The sequence below is a fragment of the Miniopterus natalensis genome, chromosome 12, assembly GCF_054644295.1.
Source record: "Miniopterus natalensis isolate mMinNat1 chromosome 12, mMinNat1.hap1, whole genome shotgun sequence".
Classification (NCBI taxonomy): Eukaryota; Metazoa; Chordata; class Mammalia; order Chiroptera; family Miniopteridae; genus Miniopterus; species Miniopterus natalensis.
In genome coordinates, this window is record NC_142092.1 from 56,799,767 (window position 1) to 56,823,750 (window position 23,984).

The window sequence follows — 23,984 nt, forward strand, 5'->3', positions numbered from 1 at the left end:
AGGCTCTTGCAAGAAAGCTTTGATATGCAAAATTAGAACCCTTGCCCCCGCTTGGACCTGTTTAAAAGTGAAATCTACAGTGAGGGTTCCCAGGTAGACTTCCCACCTTGATATGGAAAAGGAAACAGGAGGTCCCAGCCCAATAGCTAAAAACTGGAGATGTCAATAGACTCTGACCTTGCTTCAGGGATGGGCAGGGCACTATGGAAACCAGGCTTGGCTCTGCAGGGAGCTGGGCTAGAAGCTGGTTACTTACTCAGAGAGCTGTGCCAAGAGCCCTGCCTCAGCCAGCCCTCTGATTTGCATGTTAGGGGCTGGACAGGGGTGTCAGTCTTTGCAGGAGCCTCAATTATGGAATAATAAATAAGCCAATGGCCAATTGGACCATTCGTTCCCTCCAGGCCCCCATCTATTACCCCACTGTCCCCAGAAAAACACCTGCCACAACATCCAGTCACCTGCCACCAACCACACTGTCCCAGGTCCTCAGAAAAATCAGTGATACTCTAGAAGCCAAAGGGTCCTTGTCTAAATTGCTATGGTTTCTTCCACCGGCGAGACAGCCTTGCAGGTTCCAGCTAACCTCAGCATGTGCCCTCTGGGGCTGTACTGACTTCTGGTCCCCTTCAGGATAACCAGCTAAGAAGAGGAGACCCACACCCACGTCAAACTGCAAAACCCCTTCTGCTCCCTTAACTCACTAAGCCCCTCAACTTCCCTGTGAAACAGATGTCACCACCTCCACTGCACAGTGACGAAGACAAGAGGCTCAAAGAGCACAGTGTACCGGGAAGAGCACTTGAAACTGAAATCGTAAAAACTGGGCTTGAGTCGAGCTGTGCTTCTTGACCTGCCCAGGTCTACGGCTTTGGGTTCACTATCCAGAAGATGGCAATACTTGACCGAAGGCTCCTAAGGTCTCTTCTGGGGCAGTGACTAAGGTTCTCGGGTGTCTGTCTTGGTACCAAGAGCCACCAAGTTAAGAGGAAGTCCTAAGTCTTAGGGTCTAATCAGAAAAGTTTTGTTTATATACACAAATAATGAACCCAAGGCCAAAGAGCAAGCTGCCGTAGAAGGCAAAATAAGCTCAGTGGTGTGTACACAGAGGAGGAAAATGCTCTGAGAGCTTGGGACGTGCTCTGTGACAGGGTGTCACCTACGACGGTCTTGAAGGATGACCAGAAGGTGAAACAAGGTGAGAAAGGGCAATCCAGGAGGGGAACCAGTACCAACAAAGGCACAGAGGTGCGCGCAGACATGACAGCCACCAAGGACTGTAAGGAGCCCAGCTTAGAAATCACACTGATGGGGGACAGGGGGTGGGAGGGGCTGTAACTCTCCTCGGTCCTGGAGTTGGGCAGATGAAGACCCTGCACCTGCCACTGTGGGGAAGAAAAGCACATCCTGTTCACAGAGCCGGATCCTGGAAAGGCCTTAGGGCCTGCAGAGTATTAGCATCTGCAGGTGTCTGGCCTGGGAAGGAAGCCTGTATCCTGCTGTGAACACACCTCCTGCCGCACAGTGACAGGGCACCGGCGGACCGGACAGCAGGCAGCCAAGTGAGCAGATGTCCACAGTAATGGAGTCATATCCTTGGATTTCTGGGAATCCAAGTGGCTGGAGAGGGGTCATCTGGGGATGTGGACATGGCAACAGGCACTTGGCTCTAGTGGCAGAAATGGCAGAGATCGTTTCCCTTCTAACTAGAAAAGATGTGTAGGGCAGACATGCCTGCCTCCTCTTTAGATTCAGAATCACTGGACATTAAACTAGAAGAGCTTCTGGGAGAATAGGTTTAAGAACCCATTTTACAGATGAGGAAACTGAGACCAAGGAAGAAAAGGTGACTTGTCTAAAACCCACCAAATGAGTGGGGGGCAGAGCCAGAAACAAGGTCCAGATGTGACTGCTAGTCCAGGGCCACAGATATGCTGAAGTCAAAACAAGCACATAGATATTACATGGGTGAAGACCACAAAGAGAAGGCAGAATGGAGATGAGCTTCAGGGAAGAGGGGGGCTGACGAGTGTCAGATGCTGGGGACAGAAAGGAGAACTCTAAATCTGGCGCTCAGGGGAGCAACTGGAGATGAAACTGTCCACGCAGGTGTGGGGAGTAAATGCTGGAGAAAGGTATACTCCCCTAAGACAAAATGGCAAGAAGAACTGGTGTGTCTTAAGGGAAAGAAAAAACAAGGAGTTTTTGCTAAATGAGCTTAGTCTTCTCAGCAGGAGGTAAGGCCAACTTCGAGGACAGTCTCTGTGGGGCCAGATTACATGTCTGTGGTCAAGATGCAGAAGGGAACTGTGGGGCACGTAAGAGTCCATTAGGGCCCTGGCCGGTGTGGCTCAGTTGGTTGGCGCATCGGCCCTGCACCAAAAGGTTGCCGGTTCAATTCCCGGGCAAGGCACACGCCCTAGTTGTGGGTTCGGTCCCTGGTTGGGGCGCGTGCAGGAGGCAACCAGTGGATGTTTCTCTCTCACATCTCTCTCGCTCTCCCTTTCTCTTCCCTCCACCCCTTCCTCGCTCTTCCTTAAAAAAACAACAAAAAAAACCCAAATCAATAAAAACATATTTAGAGGGAAAAAGAAGAGTCCATTAGGGGCTAACGAGGCTCCAGAAGCAGCTTGGAGGGTTGGACTTCTCCGAACCTGTGATCTGTGCTGGTGCCAACAGGTGCCAACAGGCACAGCCCGTGACTCTCCAGCAATGCTTGGCAGCCCAGGAGAAGCAGCCGAGGAAACAGATGGGCCTGAATGTCAAGGGGAAGCCCAGGGACAGTCATGGGGGCAGGAGAATCAAAAGGAAGTGATGACACAGGTGAGATGGCTGAGACTTTGCCAAGCCGGGAAGAAGGCAAGGGCAGGAGGAGGCAGGAGGGGATCGTCAAGAGCCAAGGGCAAATGCAGAGGGACTGGATAGGTGGAATCAAGGGACGTTATCATGGAATGGGGAATAACAGAATTCCGGATCTTGGAGTGGTGACGAGACCCGGAGTGCATCCGGGGGAGTTTTGATCAGATGAAGGTTCCATGACAGGAAACAGTGCCCAGAATATTTAGAAGGATCAACAATTTGAATTCTGAGGTTGCCAAAGGCCTTGAGGGGTGGGGAAGACAGTGCTGAGGTCAGAAGGCAAGGCACTGGGTAGCCCAACCTCAAAAAAAACAGAATTGGACAGGGAGATGGAAAGAGAAGGGCTAGTCTGCCCCTCCCCAGGGCCGGGTGGGCCGGAGTGAGTGTCTGCAGCTGGGAAACGGAGAAGAATCGGGACCATTAACTCAAAGAGGTGGCTGGAGTGTTCACAGCAACAGTCGGGGGTGAGGGGAAGGGCTGGATGTCCTGAAGGTGCAGAGGGGCCATCCAGTGGGAGCAGGGGGGAGGGTCTGACCAGGAGGCACTGGAACAGGACGTATTATCTGCGGCCTCAGCATCTCACTAACAGTCACAGGCGGACTCAACTCCCAGGCATCGATTTTGGGCATCTCCACTTTACAACTGTCGCGTGGGGCGCCCAGGAAGTATCTAAAAAGCATCTTTCAGATAGAAAGGTTTCACCAAGTATGAGGAGCTCCTGGTCTCTAGCTTAAACATCTCCTGTCAGGGAACCCACCTTTTCCCACACTGTCTAAGTAAGATAACACCGCCCCCCTTACTCCGCCTGTCCCCTTACTCTGCTTTGTATTTCTTAACACTTACTACTCCCTGTCATATAATATTTGTGTTCACTGCTTTATCCATAGTGCTTAGAATGGCGCCTTGCATAAGAGGAACTCACTAAATATTTTTAAGATTGCTGAATAAATTACCTTCGAAACCCAAAGCTAGATTTTGTTGGGGAGGGAGACCCTGATGTCATTCCTGCTTTCTAAATGAGGGACTCTGAGCTGCGTCGAGTTGACTCACTCCAGCATCTCCTCTGTGAACACTTCTGTCTCAGGCAAAGCAAGGGAAGTCTTTGCTGAGCTAACACAACCTCCTGGAGCCTGCAAGATGGTTCCAGGCAATGCCAAGACCTGCTCCGGCTGCCCGGCCCTGAGTCTGGCTGGGACTCAGAGTGTTCACAGCACCTGCTCTCCACACCCAGCCAGACTTCACCAGAGGATGGTGGTGCAGTTTCTTCTGCTGGTTAAAAATAAAAGCAGCCCCACTGAGAGAATTCCTACGATGATTTCTACCTACTCCAGAAGTGTGCCTCACTGTATCCCTATGCTTGGAAATGCCTCCCTAATGCATCCCCACGCGCATCCCCTTTCTCTCTTCCTCTCCCAGTTGTTGGCCACAGGGTGGGGCATCACTTGGGCATTGTTACCACCATCCCAGTGTTCGTCATGGCAACAATATCACAGTTTCACTCCTATGCTTCTCTACCAATTTCTAGCAACTGTGGATCTGCGATTAGTGATGGAAAGCTAACCTGTCCTGAAAGGAAATCAGAGGGATACATACCGCGACCTGGGCAGAGTCGAGGAACTGGAGGCCGAAGTAGTCTGTCTCCACGAGGTCCAAGTGGTACACGATCTGATCAAACAGGTCCTGGCCTTTGGCGTGTTTCTGGAAGGCAAATGGGTAAACGAAAATTTAGGACGTGACAGCTAGGTAAGAAACGAAAAGATTTTTAAAAATCACTTTTCTCTGTATATTGCATACAGGTACGTGCCACAGTATGCAAAAATTTAAAAATTTTAATTGGCTTTAATATAATACAAAGTCATGATTAAATCTAAGCATTCCCAATGACCAAAAAACAACCACCACCAAACAACAACTTCATAGGATGACAGGGAACCAACACCTTATCGTGAAAACTGGTAAGTAGGGGAGTGGGGATCAAGCACTGATCCTGCCTTTACTGTAGCCCTGGGTAATCAAAGAGACAGCATATCCAAGAATTAACTCAAAGTGGATCAAAGACCTGACTGTAAGAGCTGAAAGTATGAAACTCTCAGAATAAAACAGAGGCACGAATCTTCATGGTTTAGGCAATGGTTTCTTAGATGTGAAACTAAAAGCACAAGCAACAAAAGAAAAAATAAACTGGACATCATCAAAATGTAAAAAATGTTGTGCTTCAAAGGACACGAAGCCATCAAGAAAGTACCAAGACAACCCAGAATGAGAGAGTTTTGCAAATCACATGTCTGATAAGGGACTTCTTTCTAGAATAAAGAACTATTACAACTCAATCATGAAAAAGCAAACATTCAATTAAAGAATGAGCAGAGGACAGAGATAGATGGTTCTCCATAAGCCCAATAAGCACATGAAAAGGTGCTCAGCATCATTAGTCATTAGGGAAATGCAAATCAGACACCACTTCACACCCACTAGGAAAGCTGTAACAAAAAGGACAGATAACAGTGTTGGAGACATTGGAACCCTCACGTACTGCTGATGGGAATGAAAAACTGTGCAGCCACTTTGGGAAACAGCCTAACAGGTCCTCAAACAGTAAAACATAGTTTCCATCTGACTCAGCAATTCCGCTCCTTAGGTATATATTCAAAAAACATGAGAACATGATGTTCACACAGAAACCTGTACAAAGCCCTTCACAGCAGCACTATGCATAACAGCCCCAAAGTGGAAGCAACCCAAATGTCTATTAATTGACGAGTGGATAAACTGCAGTCTTCTCCATAAAACAGAAATAGTATTTCACCATGGAAAGGAGTGAAGTTCTCACACGTGCAACACGAATGGACCTTGAAAATGGAAAACTAAGTGAAAGAAGCCAGTTACAAAGGACCACGCAGTCCATGAAATGTCCAGAATAGGTCAATCTAGAGAGAGAAATTAGAGTAGTGGTTGCTTAGGGCTGCAGGGTTTGTAAGGTGACTGCTAAGGTGCATAGAGTGGTGTTTTTTTGGGGGGGGAGGGCATGGGTTAATGGCATGTTCTAAGATTGATGGTGTTAACAAATGCACAACTCTAAGAATATACTAAAAAGTCACTGGATTGTACACTCCAGACAGGTGAACTGTATCGCATGTGATTCTCAATGAAACTATGGAAAATGGTAGATGGGCAGAGTTTTTCATTGATTTCCAACAAATAAATGAAGAAGGAAAAAACAATTGCAAAATCACAACTCTGCAACTTCTGCCGAATGGTAGGCGCTACGCATTGGGCACCAGTGGCCGCTAGCGTCCCAAAGGCAGACAACCAGCCGTTGAGTACCTCCTGGTGACAAACACCCCATCACCCAACATGACCTCGCTCCCCTCGCCTCTCTTTCCACAGCACTAGATGCAACTGCCAATGGCAGGAAACACAGAGCAATGTTCTAAATGACCTGGGGTTGCGATCAGCAACACCCGGACTGTGGGAAATTCTAGAACTCTCAGGACACACAGCCCAGTTTCTTCAACAAATATAGAAAAAAGAGATGACGGGGACACCTACAGATTAAAAGACCTAAAAGATATATTTTTTAAAGCATAAGTTTTTACTGATTTGAGAGAGAGGAAGGGAGAGGGAGGGAGAGAAACATCAATGTGAGTGAAACACATCGATCGGTTGCCTCCGGTATGCACCTTGGGAACCAAACCTGAAACCTGGGCATGTGCCCTGACCGGAAATTGAACCAGTGATCTTTTGGTACAAGGGGCCACACTCAACCATCTAAGCCACACAGGCCAGGGCAAAAGACATTTTTTTAAAGGCAAAACTGAACTGCAATGTTCAGGGATGAACACTTGGGTGACGAAACTTGGAAAGAGAGTAAAGAAGTGATTACAATACAGTCAGGGTAGTTGTTACTCTTGGGGCCAGGAGGGGATGTGACTGGGAGGGGATGTGACCGAGATGGGCACAGGGTGGACTTCCAGCTGTCCGGCAGGGTTCCAGCTCTTGACGTGGGTGGGGGTACCAGGCCATCTGCCTTCTAGTAATTCATTAAACTATACTTCTGTTTTATTTGTACATCTGTAACTGTGGTATACAAAACAACAACAAAAAGAACAAAAATCCAAACAAAGTCACTAGATTTCAGCCTCTTTCCTTCCTGGAAACACTCCTCTGCAGGCAACAACATAACAGAGGTGGATGGCTCGATGCACAAAGACATTCTAACCTACAGGGTTCTCGGAGAAATAAGGGAGTGGGGGGCAAAAAAGGGGAAACAACTGAACTCCAATCACAAGCACACAGAACTGGGGCCACCAAAACCCCAGCCAGGATACTGTTCAGCCATTATAAAATTATAGAAAATTATGAAGATGAGATAGAAAATTAGGAAACTTCTTTGACAACATTCGGTACATAGGCTAGACAGGAAGAAGAAGCTGTGATTCCAACATATAAAAATATGCATGCGTTGTTCGTGCATTGCTCGATAAAGACGGGAAATCTGCAAAAACTAAAATAGCTGCGCTCGGATGGGGAAACTATGGCTGCTTTCCTTCCCAAGTTTTCACACTGATCCTTTGGCAGTTGTTGGACAGCAAATGCAAGTATTTTGTTTTGTTTTTAAAATCACCATTCTGGCACTCTTCCTCCTTGCCCGTAACAATCCACCTTCTATTTTTTCCTATTAGGATCCGGTGCTATCGGCCCTACGCAGCATTTAGTATCACGGTGCCAATGATTAAAGAATTGGGCTGGGAGGGAGCAAGAGACCCGTGCTCTAGTCCCAGATGCACCACTAACAGCGACCTGAAACCACTCATAATTCCCCCAAATCCATGTGGCCATCCGGGGCTTCTGCAGCTGCAAATTGGACATGGCACCCTGAATATACAGGGCCACCCAAACGCAACTGGCCCCAAAGCCACCTCCTCGCCTCACCTGGGTCTCTCTATTTTGGCTCAGGGCTCACCACTGAGGAATGTAATTTTAATATACACAGAGTATGAACTGAAAAAACACGGTTCCGCACATGGCAAATGAGGGAGGCTAGCCCAAGTTTGTGTCTAGGGCATTCCAAATCTTACTTTTCTCATGTGTTTCTAAAATGGCTCTTAATTTAGAAAGCGCGCATGGTGAAGGTTGGAACAAGAACCCTTCTAGGGGTGGTGAGTGCTTCTGCCAAGCCAGATCGGCTCCTCTCCTGGCAGACCCCCAGCTGGACTTAAAGGTGGCAGACAGTGGGTCTGCTGGATAGGAAATACCACTTTTACTCACTCAGAAACATTTCCCCCCACTTAGCTCTGTTCACCAAGTATGCTCTTTGGTCTCCTGCTGGAAAAGAGAATTCCTAATGTCCCTTTCCAGCTCTCAAAAGAAGCTGGTAAAATTATGAGGGCTGGAATAGAGGGGTCCTCAGAACAGAGGTCTCAGTGGGTTAGGGGTGGGACGAAGATGGGAGGGTCAAGGCCACAGCCCTTGAACCCACCATCTCTCTCTCATTCCTCCCAGCCTGCAGAGTGGCCGCTCTCAACACAGAGAAGGCTCCAGATAACTCGCCTGCGCTGCCAGCTAGGACAGCCCACCTGGGGCAACCCCTAGAAGTCCACAAACTATCATCTCAGGCTTAGCCCAAACATTCCCTCCTTCAGCAGCTCCCCCTGCCCCAGGAAATAGGTGCCCCTCCTCTGTGTTCCCACAAGCAGGTATATACACACTTATCACACTGCACTGCAGTTGCTTGTGCTCCTGACACTGACTTCAGACTGAATACTCCCTGAGAGCAGAGCCAACTATGTGTTAATCTGAGCACCACCTCCTCCATCCCAAAGGACAGTGTCAGGTTGGCACACAGCAGGCGCTCGATAAATGTCTATATGCTGCATGGATGGAAGAATGGAAGAATGGAAGGATGAATGGGAGGGAGGGAGTGAAGGGGGGGGGGGTGTCTGGTGCCAAGAAACAAGCCTTCCGGATGGTCCGTGCAGACAACAGACTGTTATTTCACAAGTGGCAGGCCTGAAAAATGAGAATACCCTCATTAAAACCTTTTCAAATTAAGTATTCCAGGAACAAGCACCTAGGGAACCAGGCTGCACTTCCAAGGCTATTTGCCTCAACACATTTGTGTGGCTGCTCTGTGAAATGCTGTCTTGTGGTTACAATAGGAGATCTGTCAATGTGACAAGACTGGAAGCCACTCCTTGTCAGCTCATTGTCAACTAGGTCTCCCCCTCTGTGACAAATCCATTCATTCAACAAATATTTACCGATTGCTCATCAAATGCCAGCCATTATTCTAGGTGTTGGCGTACACTGGGGTCACGAAGTGTGGAAGGGAGTAGCTACAGGAAGCCCTCACCAAATAAGTCCTTCCCAGAAAGCAAAGTCATCCAAATCAGAAGCAGCAATACCACTATCTCCCTGCCTTCCTAAGCAGAACATAGAAAATGTAAAACCTTACTAGGTCCAGACCACCCCTCTGGAATCCCATGATGCTCCATCTCCTTTAAGGCCCATGGCGCGAGTGGCCCCGGGGACAGCAGGGCAGACAAGCAGTACCACAACACCTACTTTTCCTTCCTCCCATCGCGACACATCACTTTTCACGAGGACCAACAACCAGTGGTTTTGAGTCAACATGTCTGTCTGCAGCAGCTCCTTCTGATCTGAGAGCAGCTATAAATAACCAAACCCATTAAAATCATGTGTAAAATATAAGTACTGAGTTGCCAGCTAAAGACTGGGTCAGGCAGGCAGCCAGCAGGGAAAGGTATGGACACTGTGATACCTCTGCTGAGCGGTCAGTGACAGGTTCCCAGCCACGCTTCTGATAAGGAAGACTGCTGGACAGCTGATGTCTTAACTGTCCCCCCAAATAAATTAACTGTCCTGACCCTCTTAGATAAGAGGCAACTGGCAATGTCTTACTGCAATGTCACAGGTCCTGGAAGAACAAAGAAGACAGAAGCCAATCCATCCAAGCCTCATTAGTCTCAACAGCTAAGATGCCAGGCAACACAGGCAGGTTTGACAGGAGGAAACAGGCTGCGCGTGAGTGTGCCAGTTGAGAGAAGACATCCTCGTTGGGAACTGGAATGGAAAGCGTGACATCTGGGCAGTGGAAGGGTTTCAGGAGCCATCTCTCTGCAGGCACACGAGGCTCTCCCGTGGCCACCCGCTCCACATCCATCCGACGGCGTGTCCCTCTGCACCCGTCTTGGGAAAGGCTCCCCCTTCTGTCTCTATCATGGCTCAGCCCACATCACCCCACATGGACCATAGCAACAGCCCTGAGCGGCCCCATGTCTCCCTCCCCCTGGTGTCTCCCCCTAAAACCATCTTCCCCGTTTGCCAGACGGTATTCACACAATACAGCCCTCATCCCGGTCCCTTTCTGCACAAGAACATCCACTGAAAGAGGCAGTGCAGGCTCCGCAGCCTGGCGTCAGGGACTCTGCACAACCAGCAGTGGCCAACCCAGCAACACTCGTCTCACTTCCCACACGCGCCCTGGCTTCAGGCAAATGCTGGACCGCGCTCTCCAATGTCACGCCACACCCCTATGGCTCTGCCTGGGTTGTTCCTGTGTCTACACCCCCAATTCCTATCCCCACCTGCAGCAAGCCAATCCCTACGGTCAATGTCAAGTAACAACGTCATTATTAAACTTCTCATTGGCGGCACCTCTTCATGTTCATTTTTACTTCTGTGCTGTCTGATACTCTGAATCTCAATAAACATAACCCTGATATGGATTAAGGAGAATCCTCAGTTCCCACAACAGTCTTCAAACAACCCACTTTTCAGGAATCTGATCTGGTTGATCTCCACCAGGAATTCTCTACAGAGAAAGCTGGGACCTGGGTGCAGAGCCCTGCTACCACCATCTCCCCTCTTGGATCCCCTGTCTGAGCTAATGCAGACTAGAGCGCTGGTGTTGTGGAAACCATACTACACTGTGGCCTACCCTTATGACTAATGAAAATGCCACGCCTTATACACACAAAATACTATCAAATTCTGGGTGTTTATTTGTAGGGTACAAAATAACCAAAATGTTTGTGTGATGGTTTCTAAACCGAAGTGTAGGCTTTTGCATTTGTTTCAATGACATTTCATTTCATTTAAACTGACCCATGATTTATCCTATTAGGTACATTATGAGTCCCAGACTGTTACCCATATATCAGTCATTTATCGTCTATGGGATCAATAATACAACATGTGGGAACTTCGATATGCAGGGGCAGGCAGAGGGATGGGGATGGGGGTGGCATCTTTCTTTGGTTCTACAGTCCCAAAGCCGCCCATCTGGTGGTGGCCTCAACCTGGCTATGAAAACTTACAATTGTACCACCATGGTGCCATGCCATGGGGCTCTTAGAGACAAATGTTGGGTTGGAAACCCAGCTCTGCCTCCTCTCTAGCAAAATCACCAGGATCTGTGGTAACTCCCCATGACTCAGATTCTTCATCTGAAAAATGGGATGTTCTCATTTGTCCTGTCAACCTTGCTAGGTCACTGTATTAATAAAAAAGCAAAGTCCCGCCAGAGGGGTGAGCATCATCCCATGCACCGAAAGGTTGCCAGTTCAATCACCTGTCAGGGCACGTACGGAAGTCAACCAATCGATGTCTCTCTCACATCAATGCCTCTCTCTCTCTTTCTCCCTCCCTCCGTCTCTCTAAGCATATCCTCAGGTGAGGATTAAAATAAAATTTTAAAAAGCTAGAAAGCAAATGAGCATGTGCTGTAAACTGTGGTGTCCTATATACACAAAGGAATTCACATTCATTTCATTTACTACTCTCACTTGTCCACAGGAATGACAAAATGTGCTCTTTGCCAAATGCTCAACAAAAATCAAAGTGCACAAAGTCCATGGTCCATAGCAGTCTAATAATCCCATCTAACAGAAAACTGAAGCTAATGTAGTTGGGTTTTTTTTATAACACAGTCCCTAGAGATCAATTCCTTCCTTTGTAAGTTCTCAACACCCCTAGTTTAATAACCTCAGAGCTCCATTCCAGGGATCATCGGCAGGCTTCCCCTGCCTCAGGCTGGTTTCATCTGCTTCTAGGAAGTGCTGCTGATTTTCATGGTTAGTTACCAGCTCCCCACCCCCACCCTCATAATGTGGTAACTGGCTAGTTTCCTATGAGCCTTAATAGGAAACCAGCTCTCTATTACACACACAAAGTGACCCAGGGGTCCCTGTCCCCACTGCCACCGCTACTAAGTCATCATAAACAAATGTAAACTGTTTACTCCACAATGTCATGAACACAAATATCAGAAATGACAGAATAAAGTTACCTTAAAATTTCATTGTGAGAAATACAGTAAGCCTCCCTTATCTGCGGTTTCATGTCCTATGGTTTCAGTTACCCACCGTCCACTGCAGCCTGAATACATGAATATATTACATGGAAAATCCCAGAAGTAATCTGTAAGTTTTAAATTGCATGCTGTTCTGAGTACCGTATTGAAATCTCGAGTTGTCCTGCTCCATCCCTCCTGGGACATGATTCATCTCTTTGTCCAGCAACTCCACAATGTACATGCTCCCCGCTTGTTAGTTCCGTGGTAGCCATTTCAATAATCAGATGGTCTGTCAGTGTCGCGGGGCTTGTGTTCAAGTCACCCTTATTATACTTCATAATGGACCCAAAGCACAATAGTAGTGATGCTGGCAATTCAGATACACCAAAGAGAAGCCATAAAGTGCTTCCTTTACGTGAAAAGGTGAAAGTTCTTGACTTAAGAAAAAAAAAATCATATGCTGAGGTTGCTAAGATCTACAGTGAGAATGAACCTTCTATCCATGAATGATAAAAAAAAATAATAATAAATTTGTGTTGGTTTTGCTGTCGCACCTTAAACTGCAAAAGTTACAGCCTCAGTACGTGGTAAGTGTTAAGGTGGAAAAGGTATTAAATTTGTGGATGGAAGATAAACAAAAGGTGCTCTGATTGTCAGCAATGTGTTGTACCAGACAGCACTGAACCTACAACCAACACAGACTTCAGCAAGGGACCCCCAGGACTGAGTGACCACATTCGCGTAACTTGTATTACACTCTATTGTTATAATTGTTCTATTTTAGGGTTTGGTACTATCTACAGTTTCAGCATCCACTGGGGGTCTTGGAATATATTTCCCGTGGAGAAGGGGGGACTGTTGTACCATCTCAGCCATCAGCAAGATTTGGTGACTCAAAACCGGAATGAAACGATGCCAAGACCCTGCAGAATTACCCATAATCTGCTGCATGTAAGGCCAGGCTGTCCAGCTTTTATATCCCACCTTCCAACTGAAGAGCATTCCAATGTTTATCTAGGTTCCATGACCCCAATTTGCAGAGAAGGAGACTTAGCTTCAGAAAACGCACGTGACCAAGTTCCGATTACTTATATGTGGCAGAACTAGAACCAGGGCCCAGGTTTTCTGATTCTTTAGAACAGGGTTCTTTCTACCTCTCATCCCACCGCTTCTCTAGTCAACTCATCTGCCTTCTTTGGCTCCAAGCACATGCAGAGTGTCCTGCGGACAAGAGAAAAGTTTCTTAAGCTCAATCCAACACACAGGTCCTGGCTTCATGCATGGTCTAAGCTACAGCTGGGATACAAGGCCACGTGGCCCAACCGAAACAGAGCTCACGGTGGGGAGGCAATTTCCGTTTTGTTTGGAGGGCAGGAGAGTTTCGGCAGAATGGAAAGTAAATTATTTGCTCACAAACTAACACAGAAGCCAAGACACTGTAGCGAGGGGGACATCAACAGTCTGAGCGGCTCCTGGAAATTCAATTCTAGTAAAACAGAGCACATGTTATTAATTTCCTGACTTGCCTAGCTAACAATCTCTTGGCAATCAGAGGAAGCAACAAAAACAACCATCCTTAATTCTGATCAACAAGGAAATAAGAACAATCTTAAAAGAAAGTGACTGTCCTCGTGGTGTGTGGGGCAGTGAAAGGAGGCACTTGGTGGTCAGGTCCACCGACAATCAGAGTTCTCTGTCCACCATGGGCAGGGGGCTTTCGATGTCCTGCAAGAGGTCCAGGCAGGCACGTTTTAGGTTTAACCACAGCACCACAGAACACAGCCACACTGCCTTCAACTAGAAGAGAGAGCACTTTACAACACCAGTACTTTCTGTTGCATTATCGATTGACTATTGATCAGCCTTGGTTCCAGCCTGATACACCGTATTTGGGTGAAGCTGTAGTTACGTCTCAGCAGAGATTCAAAGCTCTCATCTGTTCCTTTAAAAACACCTCCCTCACAGGGCTGCTGTGAGAATTAATTGACCCCACTGGCAATGATCCTATGAAACTTCTTTCAGTCAACATGGAATACCTAACATCTCCTAGGATCTCAATTTCTGTCTCCATCTAGCTCCTTCCAAACATGCCTAACACAAGGGATTCAACAGGAGGGTTTCCCATTTATTCCCCAAGATGCTGAGTGAAGGCCAGGTACCTAGCTCCTCTTGATCCTGGCTGCCCTGAAAACTGGTTTCACCCAACACTTCAAATGTTATGCCTCCTGCTCTCAACATGAAACTCCAAACAGCACATGTTGAATACTCAGTGTTTTTGGAGATACTACTATCAGGCACATTTTAATATGCGACCCCTACTGACAGGGACATTAACAGAGTATCCAACAATGCCCCAACACAAAGGTCCGCTGGACAAATTCCTCTCAGAGTTTGACTGGGAGCCCCTCCCTGTTACCTTATTAGGCAGTGTGAGTCCTGTAACCTGTCATTCTGCTCTCTACCCACTGAGTCCATTCCAACCCCTAGAGAATGGGAACAGGGGGCAGGGGACTGCCCTGAATGACCTCTGAAGGTAGGTGTGTCGCTGTGCTCCCCCCATGGCCTCCACCCTACAGCAAAAGACAGGCAAGTGCATGGGGATTTAAAAGGTCCCAGGTGTTATACGAACTGGTAGTTACAAAACAGTCACAGGGATGTAAAGTACAGCATAGGGAATACAGTCAATAATACTGGAATAATTATGTGTGGTGCCAGGGACCCCGGTACTAGACTTATCAGGGGGATCACTTCGTAAATTATATAAATGTCTGACCACTAGGCTACATGCCAAAATTAATACAAAATAATACTAAATTTTTAAAAAATGGTCCCAGGTAGCAAGTACTTAAAGTGTTAGTTTTAGTGTTATGCTTTTAAACTGTGGTGCTCACAAACATGGCTATAGGGTCTCTGCACTTCTCCCTTGAATATGGAGAATCCAAGCCACTGGCTGGGAAGAGGCATCTACATCCACAGTGAAGGCGACAGTGCAGAAGGGGGAAATGACTACCATCTGTCTACTCAGGACTTACCTATGCACCTTCAGTCACATTTCATCCCTTCCCCCCGTCCTTGGTGCAGCTTACAAAGGGGCTGCACCGTACTTTGCACCCAACTTCACAGACACAAATAACATACTTTCACAGCAAGCAAGAAAGGATATGTAGCAATGAAAGCTAAAGAATTTTAAGCTTTGGTTACCAAAGTTAATATTCTACCCTATCTGATTTTTTAATACAATGATTTTTATCTCTGAGTATGTTTTTGAGGAACACAGGATTGATTTTTTTAAAAAATCCTCACCTGAAGATATGTTTTTATTGATTTGAGAGAGGGAAACATTGATTTGAGAGAGAAACAGATCGGTTGCCTCCCATATGTGCCCCAACTGGGGATCGAACCTGCAACCTTCCGGTGCACAGGATGATGCTCCAACCAACTGAGCCACACCGGCTAGGGCAGGATTGATTTTTAGCCTTGAACTAAAGTACCATAATCTGTGACCCAGCAGAATAGAAACATTTGATGGAGAACAGGACAAGCTCCTCAATGGACATCCTCAGGCAGCCACAGTGACCACAGCTTGGTCCGGAGCCCTACTCAGCCACCAAGTTACCAGCGAGAACACAAGAAAGTTCTAGAAATCAGCACATTCAAGTGCCTCATTTTACAGATGGGTAAAACAAGCCAGAAGCAGGTCACATTGCCTGGAAGCCATGGCAAAGCCAAGACTAGAACATGAGCCTTCTGACCCTGAGATCAACACCATTTTCTTTCTTAGGATTATCTCCAGATGACCGTTATCTGATGGTCATGATGGAGGGAAAGGTAAGCCTTGCCTACTGTTTCTGCTTTGGAAAGGCAAAGAACCAAATATGCAGCATCAAAAAAACCAAACAAAAAAAAGCCACAACCCACAGAAACCTCAGTGTTAAAAACTCTGACTACAAAAAGTGCTTGGTTTGGGGAAGTATTTCTGGCTTTTTTAAATGGTGGACCAGGGGGAAAACAAAAAACAAAAAACACCCCAAAGCACGGGAGAAAGCAAAAAGAAAAAGAAACAAATTTGTGCCTGACTAAACAGTCGCATGCAATTAAAATGATGGATGTCTTGGTGCCAGGGGTTGAGTTTGAAACAAGCTGCTGGGAGAAGGGCAGTCCTGAAAATAAATTGCCAAATTACTTTTTGCAGCCAGATTTCTGATTCCCCCTCCATGCAATTCTGAAGGGAAGTAACTCCACATGAGTAAACATGCAACACATGCCCAGCAAACCCGGCCAAGAGACCTGAAGAGAAAGAACCAACTTGGAGTGGACAACTGCCCCCACCCATCCTGCAACTTAGGTATGTGACTAAATTTGCAAAGTCAGGCAGGTCAAGGCTACCTGGCACACCTGAAGCTTCCCTAACAACCAGTTCTGTAAGGACTGGGCTTTTTTCTCTGTGGAGCCCTTTCCAGCTCAGAAAGGACAATCTGGAAGTCGAGACACGCCCCGAGAGGCAGTGGCTGAAGGCGTGGGCTCCAGGGGGTCTGAGTCCCACCTCCGTGACTCAGCTCAGGTCAAGCTCCATGTCAGGAAGTTTCTCACCTGGTAAGAATGTTTGAGGATGAAGGGAAATGACAGATTTCACAGGGCTCAGCCCCAAGACTCACCCACAAAACACGCCGGGTGACTGAGGTGGCCTCGTTTTGGTAGCAAGCTCCTTCACAGAGGAAGACGAGCTTTATGGGGGTTAAGTGACAGGGGAGTGTTATGGGCTGAACTGTGTGCCCCCAAAATTCGTAAGTTGGAACCCTAAGCTCCAGGGCCTTAGAATGGAGCTGTGTTTGGAGATAGAGCCTTTGAAGAGGTAATTAAGTTAAATGAGTTAATTAGGGTGGGCCCCAACCCTATCTATGTCCTGATAAAGGGAGAAAGGTCATCCTGGCCAGTGTGGCTCAACTGGCTGAGTGTCCTCCCATGCTCTGAAAGGTTGCGGATTCGATTTCCGGTAGAGGCACATGCCCAGGCATGCAGGTTGCAGGCGACTGATGTTTCTCTCTTTCTCTCTCCCTCCCTCTCCCTTCCTCTGTCTAATCAATAGGAGAGAAAGAGAACGGTGACAGGCAGAGACATTAGGGAAGCCCATGCACAGGGAAGAGACGGTGTGAAAACACAGGGAGAGGGGAGCCATCTATGAGCCAATGAGAGAGGCCTCAGAGGAAACCAACCTTGCCAGCACCTTGATCTTGGATTTCCAGCCTCCAGAACTGTGAGAAAATAAATTTCTGTTCCCGGTCTGAGGTATTTTGTTATGGAAGCCCGAGCAGGCTAACACAGTGAAGAACACGGCTTCGAGTTAGGACCAGGTGTGAATCTGGGCTCCATCACTCACAAACATGATCCCAACTAAGCCCCAGGACCTTTCGGAGCCTGTTTCCTGCCTGTAAAGTGGAGATAACACAGCATCCATTCCAGCAAGCGATGGTGAGAGTGCGATGAAAACATCTGCAGGGGGGCCTCATCCGGCATGGTCACAACTAGCTACCAGCAGGGCCAGGGCTGTGCCAACGCCTCTAACTCTAAGCTCCAGGAACTTTCCACCACATTCCCCTGGAGATCCAGAGCCTTCGCTGGGTGGCAGGCAGCCCGGGGACACTTTGCACAGTGCTCCTCCTGGGACTGAACTGATGGTGAGACCTGTCCCCAACAGCCTGGACGCTGCCTGGGCCACAGTAGTCTTGGAGCCCAAGTTCCTGGAGTCCCACCCATAGCTGGTATTCCTTAAGTATGGACAATGAACCCAGCGAGCAAATGTGCCTGAATTTTAGTACTTTCAGTGATCACACCAACTGCTAAGGCACAGAAGTTTAGGGCTATTTACTTGGCTCTGTGTGCACATACGATTTTCAAAAAGGTTAATGAGTGGAAAAGCACATAAACCTTTTAACCTTGTCTATGGTGAGCTTGGCAGTTAAGGTCATAAAGCTGTAACTAAGGCACCCCATCCATTCATCTGATGAGGGATATACAAACAAAGCTGTCTTTTTATGGCTGCCCTTTGGGTTTTCTTCTCTCTTTTTATTTTTTGTTTTCTTTCCTTTCTTTCTTTTTTGGTGTGTGTGTGAGAGAGTCAATAGTCTTTTTTAAAAAGTCTCCTTCAAGGAGGCAGAGAATGACACATTCAGATGGAGGAAGGAGGGTGTGAGGCTCACAGTCCCTCTGTGGGCTTGGCCTTGTCAAGATGGCCTTCCCAGGATAATTCCCCCGGGGCATGTGGTTTGTGTTAGTGTGAGCTGTGAGAGAAGAATGCTGACTGTTCACCACACAAAAAGTTAGCCTTTCCTCACTCATTAACTACGAAAAAATGTTTCCAATCATATGTGCATTTATAAAAGCAACAACTGAATACCAAGCATTAAGTAGTAAGTAGTATTGTTAAGGTACGTTCTTCAAAACAGAACACACAAGTAGCAAATTACGTACAGAACTAAACGCCTAGGTATAACCTGAACTGCTATGGATGGATCAGAAGTTAGCACCCATTTCCCCCAGTTCAAGCAGAACTGACTCAACTGGAATGGTTTCTTACATAAGACCCAGGTGCCCCAGGAATTCAAATCCATGAGGCCCGCAAGGCTGCTAATGAGCCAGACATTGAATCCCCCAGCCCCAATATCGTCTAAAAGATCTACAGTATGTCAGTGGGAGGAAAATCTGTACGGGATTACAGGTATCAGCCACATGCCAGGCACTTTGAGGAACTCATGCTGAAAGGTGCACAGATGGGACATCACATGAGTGGAGGGGATCATCAGGAATAGGGGACAGTCCCCACACTGACCCACCAACTGCCACTCCATGGGAATTCAGACTGTGCAATCAGATCTTCCAATTTTTTAAGAAAGCCTACAAATTTGAATTTTTTAATGTGAAATGTGACTTTTTTAAAAGCCTTTTACAGGCCTGTAGTTTACTTTTTAATTAAAATGTGACATACATAATAAAAGTGCACAGGTCACACGTGTACACCTCAAGAAATTATCAGAAGTGAACATATCTGTGCAATCTCCAACCAGGTGAAAAAACAGAACATCACCTGCCTCCCGGATGCCCCTGTGTGCCTCTTTCCAATCTCTACGCTTTCCTTCCTTCCCACTGGTACCGCAGGTTTGTTTTGCCTGTTTGGAAGCTCGTATAAATGGATTCGCACAGCACATACTCTTTTGCAGCGGTGTGGGGACACGGGGACAGTGCCCCTCCACCTTTTATGGATTCACTCCCAGCCAAGAACGACTTGGAATCACAGAGGCCTGGAGGAGTCAGAGATAAGAAGGCACAAGTCATGGGTGGAGTGGGATGGTCAAAGTCCCACAGAAGGGGAGGGCTATTCCTGGATCATAGGGACAGCAAAATGACAGGGGACAAAAGGACAGGGGTGGTGGCAGGTTCCAGTATGAAGAAGTCAAAGTGCAAAATTCATGGCCACCCAGCAGCAGAAAGTAAGCAAACCCAGACCACGGCCAGGGTGCTGGGACCATCCCCACTGTCCAGAGAGTCTTTTTTCCCAGGACAGGAGAAGATTCCAGAAGAATTAACAAATATTTTTCTGGTCTGCTCTTTCTTTAAAAATCTCTTTATTATGGACCATTTCAAACAAATCCAAAGCAGACAGAATAGTAAACACCTGCCACAGCCTTAACAACTACCGACACTCTGTACTCTCTTTTCCTCCATTCGTTCCTCCCTGGCCTTCCATTCAGTTTTTCACATGTCTTTTTCAGGGATGGTGGCAAACTGACTCCCATCGAAATGCACAAAATCTGAGCTGTTCCATTCTGAAAGGTGAAAACGTCTGCGCAGATAAATTCAGGTGTGGTGAATATGTGAGCAGTCAGCGGGGAAAATTGAGCTATGCGAGAAGAAAAGGCTAAGCAGGACTGGATCGGAAAGGAGCTTGTCTTCCATGTTAAGGCATTTGATTTTCGTCTTCTGTGCAAAGGAATTTGGAGTCTGCCAAATTTCAAAATGTCTCAAGTAATTTAAGCATGGGAATTACATAATCATATTTTAGTATCAGAAATATCGCTATTAAGGATTGAGGGATGGAGACTAATGAACTAATGGAGACCAATTAGAATGACTTATGGCTATAATGGTTGTATAACATCATGATTAAACCACTGCCTTTAATTCTAAAATACACTAATTATAAATAATTTCTAAAAATATTAAAATAAAAAACAATAATCAAAATGAAATAAGTATTTCGATGGGGGGGGGGGAAGAAACCGTCTGTGCAACCCACACCCCATGCCATTCAGCACATTCCTATCTCCCCATAAAGTTCCCGGTGCCAATGCCAGTCAATCCCCGGCCCTCCCTACTTTCCGGATGCAACAGCTTTTCTCATTTGTTTTCTCCACGGGTTAGTTTTGCCCGTCCTGGAACTGCATGTAAACGGAATCAATCAGAAGGCACTCCTGTGTAAGGTTTATGTCACTCAGCACAGTGCATGTGAATACAAAAACATAAGTTTTAAAATTCGGTTTGGGCCGAACTGTATAGATGCGTCATCACCCTTCTCATGCCATCTTACGTGGACAGCTATAGTTTCGAGATCAACATCTGAGATAAAAATGAGCCACACTGGGATCCAGAGGCAGGATTTTCAACGAATTACTCAAGTCCTGCTTTCTTCCCTGGGTCCCACGTTCCAGATACCAGTTTCTGCACCTAAAATATGGAGCTACAACCATCCCCCAGCTCTGACTGACAAGAGCTGACTTGCAGTGCCCCCTGGCTCTTCCTCCTTAAGCAAGAACACTAGGAAAAAGCACTGAAAAGCCACAGAGTTCTCTGCAAAACGCAATAGACACTTCTCGCTAAGCTGCCAGTTGCTTAAGGAAAGGGGTGCATCTTTGACTCAGTCTGGTATCCACCTGGCCCCTGGCTTGCTTCTGTATATACAGCAGGCCCTCAGTAAATGCCTGTGGCTTTTCATCATTTACTCTTGCAATTTTTTTATTGAACCCGGAGAGCCTGGCTTCTAGACAGATCTACATACAGGAGTTAGCTCCTGCCACTGTGTCAGCCTCCCAGCTGGCCCTGTCAGACATGACTTGCATTCAAACCCTTTCCAGCCTGCTCTCCAGGTGTCTGACCTGCGGGAGCCTCACACTGGCCTTGTCTCAAACACAACCAGGAGTGAATTCAGGATGTGCAGCACCTTAAAGCTTACACCATTTGGAGGACCTCTTAAAGAAAAATGCCAAAAACATCTTACATTTACAAACTTTACAAAATCAAGGACCAATCGAATATGGTACTAGGTTGGGTGCCTCCCTACCGCTGCCCCTAGGTTCTCAATCTTGCCACCCTGCCATGCACAAAACATGGGGGGGGTCACATCTCAGCTTCTCCACCCCACTCCTAAATCCAGCCACCAAATCCATTGGTTTCCAAGTCCTCAAACTCCACTGTATCTGCCCTTCCCGTCCACGCCAACGTTATCCTAGTTTAGACCCACAATGCAGCTAACAGCCTCTTAGCCTGACCGCCCACCTTCAGCCTCCCTGCAGAGCCAAACTCCAAGTGGTCTCAGCCTCCCTTCCCGTCTCCCCTGCTCCGGCACCCCATGAGCTGCATTCCATTGCCCTCAGTGAGGCTGCTCATGCTCTGCCTCCACCTGGACTGGCAATCCTCTGCCATCCCCCATGGAAACCCACCGCTACTTCCGAGGAACCCCCACAAGGCAGCACTGACGGTCCCAAGTCATTCTGCCTGGTATGGTTAAAGCAGCTTTCTCCTTTTTAAGAGGGCCAGGGGGTGTGCAATGCAACTTAATAAGAACACCCCACCCCAAATGAGCTCCTTTCAAGCATTTTTCGACCATGTCATATTCCTCACAAGGCCTGACACATACTAGATGATCCCTAATGTTTGTTGTTGTCGTTTTTAATAAATAAATGGAACAGCTGAAATAAAACTGGTCTCATCAGTGAGCAGAATAGACCGTGGCCATCCAGAAAATTCCTATGTGTGGAAGAGCTCATTCACTGAAATGAGTTAATAAGATGCATGACATGTTGCAGCACATAAATTTTGCATTTTTCTTCAGGAGTCTCTTTAATGAAGAGAAATTATCCACCATAACTTTTAGAACAAAGCTGAAGACTTCTGGATTTCAAAGCAAAAGAAGTGCTATGTAGATGACTGAGGTGTCCTGAACAAGATACCTCCAACCTTGAGCTCCCTGCTGTCCCATTAAAATATCCCCCACCCAGACCTCCTCTGTCAGCTTTCTCCCTCAAGGATCCCCTGGGATCTGCCCTCTCGGCTTGTGGGCATAAGCTGGGGCCAGTTCCAAGCCAGTCTGAACTCTGACCCGCTACCGTCACTACCATCCACTCAGCACTGATGCCACCCAATACAGATTGCAATGACTGAGCAGGTGGCGTGGGCCCTGGGTCTCGGGCCTCATCAAACAGGAGCAATAAAAGGACTGCAGTCAGTGAAATGCTGCCAGGGTGCGCTGCGGGTTAATAACTAACCCTCCTGAGCCTTTACAGTTTACCTGGGCTTTCCTGGGTGAAGCCCACGTCCTCCTCACGGGCAGGTGACAGGGCAGGCAATGTTTCCTCTGGGTGAGGGCGTAAACCACAATTCACTTTCAGAAGAGGTAGGGGAGTCTCAGAGAGGCAAAGGGGCTTGCTGAATGCCACTTGGCCATGGAGAGTAGGAGCCTGGAGGGCTGCGTGCAGGAAAACGGCTCTTGTTACACACTAATTACTGCTCATTTGCCACAGGTGAGCAGCAGCTGGCTCCACGGGGGGCGAAGAAGCGAAGGAGCTGCTGGCCCAGAGTGAGGCTCTGGCCCACGCGGCCTCCAAGCGCTCCTTCAGAGGTAAGACCCAGTGGTTCCAGCTGCCCCACTGTCTGCCCTGGCTCCCTTCTCTCTTAAGTGTTCACTGAATCTGAGTTCCCTAAAGTGTCGCTGGCACCTCCAGCCCGGAGACATACAAAGGGCTCATTGGGGACCTCCTGGAGAGTGCAGAGGAAGGTAGAGGAAGAAGCCAAGGTCAAGAATCCAAGGTCAATGGAGACATTCCAAACCACTGTCAAGAAGCTGATGAAGAAACAGAAGGGGGACACGGAAGAAGAAAAGACACTCTTTCAATAAACCTACTGAAAACTTTTAAAGACAGAGTTTCAACCTTTTCAAAGAAGCAACATCCAACGGGAAATGGCCCACTGGCAGCGGCTGAGCAAGGAGCAAGAATCTTGGGGTGTTATTTCAAGCCTCAGTGCTCCTGCATATGACAATCTGGCCACCAGGACAGCTGCTCTCCCGCTGTTCTCTCTGAAATTTTCCAGGTCATCCACTTTTCCCTCCCCTCTCCTCACCTTAGGCCGTCCTTTGAGCTTATTTAAAACTCTTTATAGAACTTTTCATACCAGGTATAGTGACTTATCTCCACTTAAATTTCTTGAAGACAGGAACCTGTCTTATTGTTCTGTGTGCTCTCAGATGCTTTAAATGAGGCCAGTTTCCTGCACCAACTGTAGAAATGAACACCACAGAGCCACCAGCAGCAACTGACTTCAGGTCATTCATAGCAAAACTGAAGTCAAAACATTAATTCCTACCTAACAAGGAAAGGCCTGCAAGCATATGGATTTGGAGACTTAAAGAGAAGTGATCTCTCTGCTTCCATTGAGGTTATAACACTGGAAGAGAAAGGTGGGATGGGAGACAAGCTTATAAAGACCAGCAGGGAATGAGCAAAACACAAGAGAAAAATACAACTTGACTGAAAAAAAAACAGGC

The 23,984-nt window shown here is 47.2% G+C and overlaps 1 protein-coding gene across 4 annotated transcripts in view; it reads right to left on the bottom strand.

The window, feature by feature from the left end:
• EPB41L4B (erythrocyte membrane protein band 4.1 like 4B) overlaps window positions 1-23,984 on the bottom strand; it is a 108,330-nt gene that overhangs the window by 75,087 nt on the left and 9,259 nt on the right. For all 4 annotated transcript variants that reach the window (XM_016213678.2, XM_087822813.1, XM_087822812.1 and 1 more), the window contains exon 2: window positions 4,450-4,554. In XM_016213678.2, coding sequence (XP_016069164.2) covers window positions 4,450-4,554 — 105 coding nt within the window. The remainder of the gene's footprint in view (window positions 1-4,449; window positions 4,555-23,984) is intronic.